Source organism: Carex rostrata, chromosome 11, assembly GCF_964058835.1.
Source record: "Carex rostrata chromosome 11, lpCarRost1.2, whole genome shotgun sequence".
Lineage (NCBI taxonomy): Eukaryota > Viridiplantae > Streptophyta > Magnoliopsida > Poales > Cyperaceae > Carex > Carex rostrata.
This window is the reverse complement of record NC_135928.1, coordinates 1,833,986-1,846,583: the sequence shown is the minus strand read 5'-3', so window position 1 is coordinate 1,846,583 and position 12,598 is coordinate 1,833,986. Positions and strand designations below refer to the sequence as shown.

At 34.4% G+C, this 12,598-nt stretch overlaps 1 protein-coding gene across 4 annotated transcripts; it reads left to right on the top strand.

Annotated features, from left to right (window-relative positions):
- Nucleotides 1-3,147: 3,147 nt before the first annotated feature.
- On the top strand, nucleotides 3,148-7,413 carry LOC144562278 (Prefoldin chaperone subunit family protein). 4 transcript variants are annotated; one of them, XM_078311472.1, is made up of 10 exons: nucleotides 3,148-3,461; nucleotides 4,095-4,154; nucleotides 4,432-4,599; nucleotides 4,726-4,783; nucleotides 4,854-5,003; nucleotides 5,524-5,627; nucleotides 6,031-6,061; nucleotides 6,373-6,467; nucleotides 6,750-6,887; nucleotides 7,034-7,413. In XM_078311472.1, exons 1-10 carry the CDS (start codon nucleotides 3,255-3,257, stop codon nucleotides 7,094-7,096), a joined length of 1,074 nt encoding a protein of 357 aa, XP_078167598.1. In that variant the 5' UTR covers nucleotides 3,148-3,254; the 3' UTR covers nucleotides 7,097-7,413. The 4 variants fall into 4 exon arrangements, with proteins under 4 accessions (XP_078167598.1, XP_078167600.1, XP_078167597.1 ...); XM_078311474.1 differs by having other exon boundaries at nucleotides 3,155-3,461; nucleotides 5,527-5,627; XM_078311471.1 differs by having other exon boundaries at nucleotides 3,156-3,461; nucleotides 4,854-5,021; nucleotides 5,527-5,627.
- The last annotated feature ends 5,185 nt before the right edge of the window (nucleotides 7,414-12,598 follow it).

Genomic DNA, 12,598 nt, shown 5'->3' with positions numbered 1-12,598 from the left:
AAAAAAAAAATCTTGACGCTACTAATCAATTGCATTAAAAATATTCAGATACAACATTATTTTTATTTATAAGCCATAGGCATACTTGATATTAATAAAGAAAATTACAACATAAATAGAAAAACAAAGGCTGAAAACAAATCAGAACATCTAATTTTTAACCGTGCATTTCCATTTTGTATAGCTAAAAACAAATTTCAGAAAGTTATGCACATTGCATTAAAATTTCAGAAATTATTTTTGGTGCTTCATTGTTGAATTCTTCAATTGGAGATGAAATTAGAATTTAAGAGAATAATTTTCGAATTAGAATAGAAGAGGAATAGACTAGTTCTTCAATTGGAGATGGTAAAAGGAAATGTGGATAAGGTAAAAGAAAAATATGAAAGAGAAATCTCAATGGACCCGTTCGGCAAATCATTGGAATAGAGAAATAGTGAGGAAAAGTGGATTTTGAATAGGCTTCAATTATTTACTATTCCGGTCGTGTTCGGTTAATGGTAGAAGAGTGAAATAGTGAAAGAGCATAGATAAACGAGCTAAATCTATCTCTTGAAAAAAAAAACCAATTCCTCTATTAATAGATAATAGAGAATTGGCTCATAGAGGAATAGAAGGGACTAAAATGCAAAAAAATAGGAATTTGACTGCAAAAGTTCAAACTCAATTCTACTATTCTCAATTCTTCAATTTCACTCACTTTTTCTCTTGTTCAGCGGGAATAGAATATTTTTTCCATTTTATTTCTCTATTCAACTCTTGCCGAACGGGTCCAATTTGAATAGAAGAGAAATAAACAAGAGAGGAAGAGGGGCAAATTAAAGTTGGAAAAAAGAAAGGGCACAAAGGACGAGAGAAAATAAGAAGAGGAAAGGGTGCATGCTGTCTTCAAATTGTCTCAGGATTTTTTAATTTTAAAAAATGATGAGTTGATCGTCCATTTGATATTCCGTTAGTATTTTGGATGAAAATACTAATAAAATGACTTAATTAGAACAAATACAAAGTTAAGTGGTCAGTGGTCACTGAGGAATAAATCAAAGTTGAGTGATTAATTCGTGACAAAGATCAAAGTTTAGTGATCTCCGACAAAATTTATTCAATAAAATAGTAATAAACTATGCCATGGTGTGGGGCGCATGGAGAGCTAGGATATCTTGTAATGCTAAGTAAAGCCAGTATGATTTTAAGTTAAGAAATTTCAAATAACATATTTTTAATGATTGATTTTGATCTACTACAGCAGCTAAATATTTATATTTTATGCTTGAATCTTTCAAGTCAGCTTAAGCTGAAAAATTAAAACACCAAAAAAAAAATATATTTTTTGACCTCCTAATATTATACAAAATAAACTTAATTTTTTTTTTTTTTAAACTTGGAATGTAAATGCTTAGGTCGTCAAGCAAAATGGGATCAGAAGTTCAAATTATTGGTGTGCCTAAAATATAACAAAATACTTAAGAGCATCTACATCTTTGATATTACAAGAGTTTATAATTTGATGTGGCAGTTTTTAATTCATTTTCAAGGATGTGGGAAAATTTCTTATTTAAAAATTACGTAACAAAGTTCTTTATTAAGAAACTGTGTATAAACTCTGGTTAAATGATTTGCTCTAATTATTTCTCATTTTTTAATTTATTGCTGACATGGCTTAATAGAAACTCTAAAATTAATTTCAGAAATGTGAGAGTTAGAAATTTTAGAGACTTTAATTTCTAAAAAGTAGTCAACAATTATTTAGAAACTCATTTGAGTTGTTGGGATGTAGATACTATAATTCTTTGTGTTCCTATGTAGGAACCCTTGCGTAACTTATCGTATTATTTTAATTGAACATAATTTTATCTTTTAAAAAAATATTACGTGCTAAATTTGTTAAATATAAAAATTCTATATAAGCTACCATATTTTACAATTATTTTTGTTTAAACAATTTTTTTAAGCAAAGCTTTTGCTTCAAAATAATTCTAATTCTTTCAAAACTATGAATTCATGTGCTCACGGCTAAATAGTTCTTCCTAATATTTTCACCGCTTAATACAATCTGCAAGAAAAAAAATGCCCATTTGTGCATAACATACTTTTTTGTTCTCCATCTTATATTTGATTTAGTGATTCTTGTCGCAAATTGAATTGATAAGCCGATCAATTTTTTGGGTTTGTGTCATCATAGACTCCTAGAAGTAGGGATATTCAAACGATCGGTTGATCGGTTGATCGGTTCGGTTGAAACTGAAGTAAATTGATCAAATTAAAATTTTAATCGGTTTTCAAAAATAAAACTGAACCGATTAAACCTATAAATCGATTAAAAATCGAACTGAACAAACCAAAGTAAATCTATTGGTACCAATGAAATGAATAAATTGTCATACACAATAGTTGAAATTCGGTTCGGTTTAATGAAATCGTTTATAACACCAATAAAATTAGAATTGAATCAATATAAACTGGTTAGTTTAGTTTGATCAGTTTTAAAAAGTCTAAATCAAACCGATCTATTTAAACCGAAATATATTTAAACTGAAATTTTCCGGTTGGATTACAAACCAAACGCTCTGAACACCCCTAACTAGAAGTCTCGAAGTTCAAGAGTTGATTTAACACCATAAAGCAATAACATGAACTGTCTGAGGACACAAAGCCCAATAAAAAGCTCGTGGCCCATGTGGCGAAGTAAACTGGGCTACTCACGTGTCACGACCCATTTATAAAGAAAGAAAAGCTTGTGGCCCACGTAGACGAAAACCCCAAGATTTTAACGAGTGCGCATCCTCTGAGATATCTCAACTTTTGCGTGACCGACGTGTCCGGTTCCTATTCGGGGGTGATGTAGGGGGTCAGTATTATGTGTGCTTCGAGATTCGTGCAAAACGTATTTAAACGGTTGAGATTTTCCATAAAGTCACGCAAAGTTTGAGATATCTCAGAGGATACGAATTCGATTTTAACTAATGGGACTTTAGGACCGAAACTTCGAAGCAAGTTTGATTGAAATCGGGGCGGTCCGATGTAGCCGTCCGATCCACATCATGATTCGCCGGGTAGTTGTAAGATTCGTGCGGATCACATGCGAAGAAAGCTCGATTTGGATCGGACGGCTTCGGCTTCGGTCCGGTGCTCATCGAACCGCCCCACTCCAGTTTAATTGAATTCATATTCACTAGAGAGCAGTAGCCGCTTCACCGCCTGTACCCCCCGCAACCAGCGCTTCACTTGGTGCATTTCCATATCTTATCGGAGATACGATGGCTGCCAGCAAGGTGAAAGGGAAGGCGATAGCGCTAGACTCGGTCTACTCTCCCGAGGAGACCGCCAAAGCTGTGCACCGGGTTGAGGAGGTCGTCGCCGAGCGCCGCCGTGAGCTCGATGGCCTTCGCCGTTTCGCCGCCGACAACTCCTCCCTCTCCTCCCTCGTCCAGAGACTCCCCGATGAAACTTCTCATGATATCATGGTAATTTCTCTGGGGCTATTTAATAAAAAATATTCCCTTTTCTCTCTTTCTTACTTTTTGTGCTCTCTCGTTTCCTAGTTCGTTCTTGTCAGGTATTTTTGGAGGTAGAAAATACATAGTATGAAATAACGATTTCTTTGGACTAGTTAGTGGGATGTATTTGTTGAATAGGATAAATGTACATAATTTAAGTTTTAAGAAGTGTAAAGATGAATTACCAAAAAAAAAAAGAGAAGAGCTGTAAAGATGACTCATAAATCCAGTTTAACAGTCACCAAAATTGCAATATCAACTTTGGATTAGACTTGTTAAGCGAGGACAGAGTCCATTGCCCAGCCTTATTCCAGTAAAAGATCCATGGTTATCGGGGAATTTGGAATTGTTTTCCAGCTTTTGGTTTTTTCTTACACCAGCCTGAAAATAAGCAACTGGTTTGTAACATATTGACTAGAGAAGATATTATTTTTTACTTTTTATTCCTGAAATTCACATTAACATAAATACTCAGGTGAGAGTTGAATCATTTATTTAAATTTTTGTTTACACCTGTTGCAACAAAGGTTTAAGGACCTCCTATGATCAATGTTGTTATCACTTTTCTGAGTTACATTTTTTTTTTTAATTTGTTTTCAGGTTCCTTTTGGTGGTGTGGCTTTCTTCCCAGGCCGTCTTATCCATACAAATGAGCTTCTGGTACTCAGTCACTGCTATCTTTCATTCTCTGAAAAAGAAACAAAGATAGATACAAAGACACATCACTTGATTTAGGTTTGTATATTATTTACCATATGATGAGAGATCTTCTAACAATTATTGCACATAAATCACAATACTTGACCAACAGATGCTCACCAGTTTGCTAAGTAACTAAATTTGATACTACCAATTGCGTTCTCATATACCAAGCAAAAATGAAAGTTTCATATTTTAACAGTTAGGTCATTCTCTTGATGCTACCAATTATCTTTAGGTGCTACTTGGTGAGGGTTATTATGCGGAGAGAAGTGCAAAACAGACAGTGGAGATATTACTAAGGAGAGGAAAATCATTAGAAGACCAAATAGATTTTCTTAAGGCTACTATTTCGGATCTTGAGGCAGAGGCCAAGTTCTTCTCTTCTACTGCCACTGAAGCTGCGGTAAGTAAAATATTAATATCCTGCTTTTCCTTAGTGGTCTTAATTTTCAAAATAAAACAATTGTTAATTTAATTTTGTTGAAGTTTTTAATGCCACATTTTGAATTATTTGTATTATCTTGAGCAGGAAGGTCTTGTTGAAATAAGAGAAGAGTACATTGAGGATTCTCAGGATAACATATCAGGTATCAATTGTTTTCATCTCTCTCTCTCCCACTCTTTAATTTTACTCTCACAGTAATTTATATTTGTCAGGTTCTAGCTCATCTAAGAAGGATGAAGATATAGAGAGAGAGAAAGATGAAGAGTATAAAAGGGTAATGGCGAGGCTGGATGAACTGGAGATGGAAGAACAGGAGGCTGGTAGTGATGGTGAGGAAGATGCAGATGAGGTTGAACAACCAGGTATTAGTGACGTGGAAGGTGGGTCCCACATTCCCACTTCTTCGTAATTGTGATGAATTGACTTGAAGTACCAAGTAGTGAAAATTGGAATTGATATAGATTTGTCAAAGATAATCCCAATTAAAGACAAATACCTGCAAATAACAGTTATTTTTTTAGCAACATTAAACTAGTTCTGTTGCTAATTTGGTAGTAGTATTCAGTATGAGACTCAATTAGCTTCACACAGTATTGATTCTGCTCATTTGTTGAGCATAACTGCAGTTGGTAGTTTCTTAATATGATATATCTTTAATATTTGATGATCGCCTAATGCTATATGATGCATCAGTATTGAAATAAATTGCAAATAACATAAAAATTGGAGGAACTGATATTGGCCAGTAGGTCAGGTAATATCCATATGATATCAGGAAAGTTGGCGACAAAGCAGAGAGCGATGAAGGAAGGATACATATCAATTAATGTTTTATACTACTACAAAGGAAGGATAAATAAAATGATGTCACTTGTAATGCAGCAGAGAGCGACGAAGATGAGGAAACTACTTCAATGAAAGAATTCAGGACCCAAGCAGACTTAAGTTTCTCTGAACCTAAAGAGGCCGCTGCCACTGGAAAAATGGTAATTGAAGATTTGGTTGTGTTCCTTTAGTTCCACATTCACTGTTTTGGCCTTTTCCTGCTATGAGACTGACATACCTGCTTTTTTTTTTTTTTTTTTTACCAATTCTGGTTCAACCATAGGTCAATAACTATAACGAGGTAAGCTCTGATGATATACGGCTATACCAATGTGTGTGCTCCTGTTCAGTAATTATCAGTCTGGTACAATGGTACTGCTATATTTTAAGCTGTTTCTTCCATGGCTGTACTGAACATTGTCCCATAATTCATACTGTGTAACTTGAGATATGTATAACTGGAGGTAAGGGTCCCTAACACTCCCCCCCTCCCCTCTGTCTCTCTCTGAATGGTTAAGGGTCTCTCTCTCTCTTCCACTCACAAGTTCTTCTTCTCCTTTGCAGATTTCACAACCAAAAATGCCTGCTGCCAAAGGTAAAATCTTGCAAGGATAATATCTTGTTTCCTACTAGTTGACTATTCAGGAGTTTAAAACATGAATGAAAAGATGACGAGAGGTCAGGAGAAAAATTGTCCTCAAGCCCCCCAGTTACAACCACCCTGACTCTAACAAGCCCCTCAAATTAGTAATTAATATAATAAAAGCTCAGCAGCAGTACCAGACTATATTATTATAGGCTGTTAGGCACAGTATAGTGTGCTGCTGATTTTGTACTGTAAAAAGCTTGTTCTAGCATTTTGACGGCTATGTGTTTTTTTTTTTTTTTTTTTTAACTTTTATTTAGTGGTTTCTTTCAACATCCCTGAGGAGCAGTCAGTCAGTACATCTAAACCTATAATTCCCTCTCAAATTCAACATCATGCAACTCCGAAACCCAAGGTATGCATATAATATACACAATATACATGCAAATATCCTTTAAAATATATTGTTTTGGGTTTCAGAAATTTCAATTCTAAAAGATGCTCATATGGAGTACATATCAAAACAAAGCTCCAACTGGTGCCTACATTAACACTATGTGGAAATTTGGATAAAAAAAGAAAAAGGAGGGAAAAAAAAATGGCTGGTTCCGAGGCTCGGGTACATATTTGTGATATGCAAGGTATCCATCTATAAGTTGATGCATTTGTCTAATTAGTTTATGATCAAATGATTTAGGATAATTCAGAGGAAAGTCAAACTAGCCATAAATCGATGATGGGGTCAAGTAGTCGCAGAGCCTTTACAGGCTCTATTGTCGAGCATGACCATGGCCTTGCTCCTATTCACCCTCAGAAAAGCAATCCTGCCGAGCAGGTAGTGGTCTCTCTCTCTCTCTTTTTGGAACATTGGCAGAGGCTGCCAAGTACTCTCTCTCTTTTGGAAAAGTTCAGCAGAGGCTGTCAATGTTACTCTCTCTTCTCTTGTATAATTTACTAGTAATCATAAATTTTGGTATGCAGCCTCCAAGTTCTAATACCTCAAGGCCAGTGTCCAGATTTAAGCTGCAGAAAGGCAGCCGCTGATTACCAGGGGCACAGATTAAGTTTATTTGAACTCATTATCTCCTTTTGTTACAATTTGAAGTGCATCTTGGATTAATCTTAAGAGAGAACATGTGTTGAGGGGAAGCTAAAATCAAGGTGTTTTTAATTCATGATTAACCTATTGTTGCAGGAGATTTTAGATTGGCATTTAATATTCAAGAGGCTGTTTTGCATATATATATATATATATATATTTTTTTTTTTTTTGTTATTAGTGTGAAAAGTACAAGTCGGACTAGGTAGTTGAACTAGTACTTTTTTTCTCAGACCAAAAGAAAAAAAAAGGTTGTTCATTACGAGGCTTGTAATATACTGATTCCGTGACAGCGTATGTCAAACTAAAAGAAAAAGGAAATGCATGACTGTTATGAAACTATTGTAGTTTGAAGACTTGAAAAGCATGACATCCAGGGACATGAATACATGATAGATAAATTGCAAGTCTGGTGCATATGGAACTATGATTGTTTTAACACTTGAAGAGCATGACAGAATGAGATTGATATATAGTAAGCTTAGTTCATGCTGTAAGACAAACAACCACAGTACAAAATGTATATGGGATATTTATTTAATAATTGCTGAAGATATATAGTGTTTCAACTATTTAGCATCTTCTTATAAATAAGTTTGCTGATAAATAATTAAGTCTTTATTTTGTTGCTATTGCATATATATTTGCCATCATACAATAGTTGTGCGCTAATGATCTGATTGAGTTGATTATTAAGCACACAGTTGAAATATAAAAAGACAATTAGAATTATCAGAGTGAATCTGTTTCCGGCTGTGGGATCATTTAGACGTGGAAGTTAAAAATAAAACACAGCAAGCATTGGATATTGTAGTTTTTTGCATGCACCAGGGCACTCTTAAAATTATGGTCCTAAAATCCTGTGCAATTCATTGAACTGATTAATGTTCAAGTCCAAACCGTTCAGCTCGAGCACTACTTTTGCTTTTGATAGTCGGCGTCTTTTACATGTCGTATAAGCCTGATTGATCAAGATATACTTGCAATGCTTTACAAAAATAAAGATTTGATCCCCTCTTACAACAAGTTTTAACAGAATATGACGAACAGTTGAGTTGCTATTAAAAATTTCTTTCATACAGTCATCCACTAGTTCATATTCTACGCCTATTTTGTTGGTTAAAAAAAAAAAGAGAAAAGGTAATGTCCTCCGGATTACAGTCCCTCAAAAATCTTCGTGTGTAAAAGCCTTTCCTTTTTAACTTAGTTCTGACACGCTTTCAACTACCACAACTGTCATAATTTCAAGTACAATATGTATGTTTACAGGATAATATGTGTATATTTATATGACATATTATATGACATATGTTAAAAAAAATGGCGAATGTGCATGGATTATTGAAATTAAAATGAAAAAACAATCGAGAATAAATATCTCATACCTATTATAGATGACTTATTAGATGAATTGGAAAATGCACAATACTCATCTAAACTGGAGGTACCATCAAACAAGGATGAGCAAGATGTCCACAAACTCTATTCCACACTCATGAAGAATTACATGAATTGAAGATGATGCCTTTGGACTTACAAATGCCCAAGCACTTTCGAAGTATTGATGAACAACATTTTTCAAATCTTAGGAAGTTTATATTGTTTTTACTTTCTTCTGTGACATATTAGTGTATAGTAAAGACATACATTCTCATGTCGAACATGGTTATAAAACTTTGCAATTGCTCAAGGAAAATCAATCATCTTTGAAAAATATAGATGTGAATTTGGTGAATAAAATTAAAATTTTGATCACATCATCTCACAACATGGTGACAATTAGCGCAACCATAAATTGACTAAATCTTTCGAGACTTTCTACGGCTATCCACTTCATCAACTATCACTATATACAGTGCACCAAAGAGAGTCATGTAGAGGCAATAAACACTATTTAAGGGACAGACAATGTACCCCTTTTTTAAAAAAAAAAAAAAAAAAAAACACTTGGCTATGGCAGCAATCTTCACTGAATTAAAAGCTAAATTAGCCCATCAGCGTATGAAGCATTAATGCTGCCTCACAGAAGCAAGAGCGAAATCTGAGAAAACACTGCAGCTAATAGGTACCAATACTTACGACAAGTATCTTCTCACGTATACGTATTCAACGGTGGGGCTCACAACTTAATGGCACAGATTAACTTCCAGTTGGATCCAACTCAAACCGGTACCTCTTTGATTGTAGGGGTTTCCTTTAAGATTCGTGCAAAGTTTAAAAGAACAGTGCGGATCTACTAATTCTAAAATATTGCCTTGTTCGGTACCGAGGAGGATCCGAATTCCCAATACTTGACGCCTCAAAGTTATCGGACCATAAACCCGGTTCCATATTTCACAAGTCACAACTATAATCTTGATTGGAAAACATCAGGCAATCTCGAGTCCGCATCCTCTGTGGTAACAATAACTTTTGAGTTTAGATGTAGACCGTCCAATCAGAATCGGGACCAATCCGGCCCGAGATAGAATGTACGGGTTCTCTTTAATATTCGTGCCAAAGCAGATTCAGACAGTTCGGATCTAAACTCAAATTTTCTGTTACCTCAGGTGATATGAGTTCGGCAATCTATCCTACTCTGCCAATCAATTTGCAGCCAATGCCACAAGCCATCTTAGCTCGGCGTTTGGTTCAGAACAGTAACTTAGCAGAGCCGCAAGTACTAATTCACTGGAGGATTAATTATCAAGTAGCTTAGCCGTATACAAATTGACTTAGTTAGCCATCCGAAAGAAAGAGATGGAGCAAGCAACACGGACAAGCAGCTGAGCAACCGAAATTTTATAGAAATTATTAGCTCATTCTCTCGTCCCTCTTTCTCGTCCCCCGAACTCTCTAATTTATCGCTCTCTTCTCATCTCCTCTCTATTGCTTTTTCTCTAGGTTCCTTATGTTCATCGCCTTTTCGTCTCTGGTGAAGGCCCGTATCCACCTAGCAAACTCACTTCCGATCACGCACATGATCTCTCTCCACGCAGTGCTAAGATGGTGAATTCGTATCCTCCGAGTTAACTCAAATTTTGAGTTAAAATTTGTATTGTCCGATTTAAATCCGGACTAATATTAAAAAAATCTGGTGTTTACAGGTGTGGGTTGAATTAGTTCGAATTTTAATTATACGGTCCGCAGATAAACTCAAACGGTACGTTAATGCAGAGAATGCAGATTCCATGAATTTGGGTCTGACTCGTACTATCAGAATTCCAAGTTGTCTAAGACTTATCTTAGGGGAACAATTAATTTTGGTCTGACTATTCTAATGAGATTAGACGGACACAGAATTTATTAGAATCAAATTAGAGTTCGATGCGTATCAGACTCAAATCATTTCTTCATCTCAGATGTCTCCGCATTAAGGTTGTTCATTAAATAAATTCGGTTAAAAACGAATGAAAATAGTTCGATTAAAGTTTTATTCAGTTTTTAGAAACAGAATCAAATTAATCGAATTTAACTTAATAAATGAAAATTCAGTTCGTTCGGTTGAGGCGAAATAAAAAAAATTAATTTTAGAAATAAATATAAAAATAATATAATATCATACAAACTAATCTAATTGCCATATTATTCAACAAAACACATTCAACACATTTGACTAACATAAATTATTTATTTTATTAGAGTATTTAGAGGTGATATTTATATCTATTAAAGATGGCAATTAGATGGGTTCGGTCAGAATTGGGTCGGGCTGATGAGGTCGAGTCAGTTTGACTTTCGAGAATAACCGCTAACCAGATCAGATCTAGATTTCGGATGGTTCAATATGAGTTCGGGTCAACATTCCTTTAAAAAAATCCGTCTCTAATCAGGTTTGAGTTGTGTCAGATCTAACGGGTGAGTCGGGTTTAGTGAGATTTCTTTAGGAGTGTTAACGGGTACGATAAAAGTCGGGTGGACGTATTTTCATATCCGTACCCGTTACAAATTGTTCTTATCCGTACTCTATTCTTATCTGTATCCTACCTTTATCCGTTATGGTTGTTAAAAAATGATACGGCAGCGGATAAATAACGGATAATATTAAAATAATAATAATTTTTATTAGTTACTAAATAAAATATTAAAAGTTAAAACACATTCATTTCACAAATACACACACGTATTTTAAAGTTCTAAAATTTATTTATTTAATGAAATTTATTGATGTATTTTAATAGTTAATTAAATGTAATACAACTATCAAAAGTAGTTAGAAAAATGAATATTCATTACTAATTAATATATGTAATATATATAATTTCTTTTATAATTACTCGATTGAGTAACATGTACGTAATAGCTTTTATCCGTACCTTTATCTGTTTAGATAATGATTTTTTTTACTTGTATCTGTACCCGTACCTGATAAGTTTACGAAAAAAACAACGATTTTCTACCTATCTTAAAAATATTAAAAAAAATTCAAAAATTTCATCCCCAATTATATGTTAGTATGAATATCATGTTGAGCGGTTTGGATCGACAATTTGAACTTTAAAAACGAAGATATAAAATATGAGGTATGATGATGTATGAAAGACATGAGGTATTAGAACCCTCATCTTTACTGAGATACTTAGATCGAAGTTTAAAATTTATATGATAGATTTTTGAGACCGTAGCACATAAAGTCTTATGTTATCTATAGTAGATAAGTTTTACTCAATAATTAAATAAAATACAATAAAGCAGCCAAGGGCATGTAAGATTGTAAAAAAAATAAAATAATAGTAATTAATTAAAGTACAATTTATTTTTGACAACAAAATTCATCTATGCCATCCGTATGCATCTATTAATTTACAGTACACAGTAAAAGGATCTCTGAGGCTGAGAACGCCTGAGAAATGGTATCATTCTTTTGACTTTTACAAAAAAGTTAACCGATTCCACGACTCGTGGAGGCATTTGTTTTGCTCACGGAAGGTCGGAAGGTGTTACGCGTACGTGATTTGACCTGTCTCTTAAGCCGTCACGGATGACCAGCTACAATAAAGTTTGTTCCCATGCGCGCATACACCTGGTTTACATTTATTTGAGAGAGCAATTATTAGAAGTTTAGGTGTTAGGCTGGGTTGCTATGGATAGCATAGTGGCCTGTATGCTACGGCTCAATATTTGAGTTTTCAAAATCCAAATGGTCGATCCGAACCGTTCATCTTATTCTCCATATTAATATCTGTTTGGAGACCAAATTTTACATTTTTCTGAATTTTTTTACTATTTATTAAGTATTTTACAAAATTGTTGATCCAACGGTGGCTGCACAAAACAGTAAAACCGTTGGATTAGCGATTTTCAAAGTGCCTTAATAAATAGTAAAAAAATTCAGAAAATTATAAAATTTGGTCTCCAAGCAGATATTAATATGGAGAATAAGATGAACGCTTCGGATCGACCGTTTGGATTTTGAAAACTCGAATATTGAGCCGTAACATAGAGGCCACTATGCTATCCATAGCACC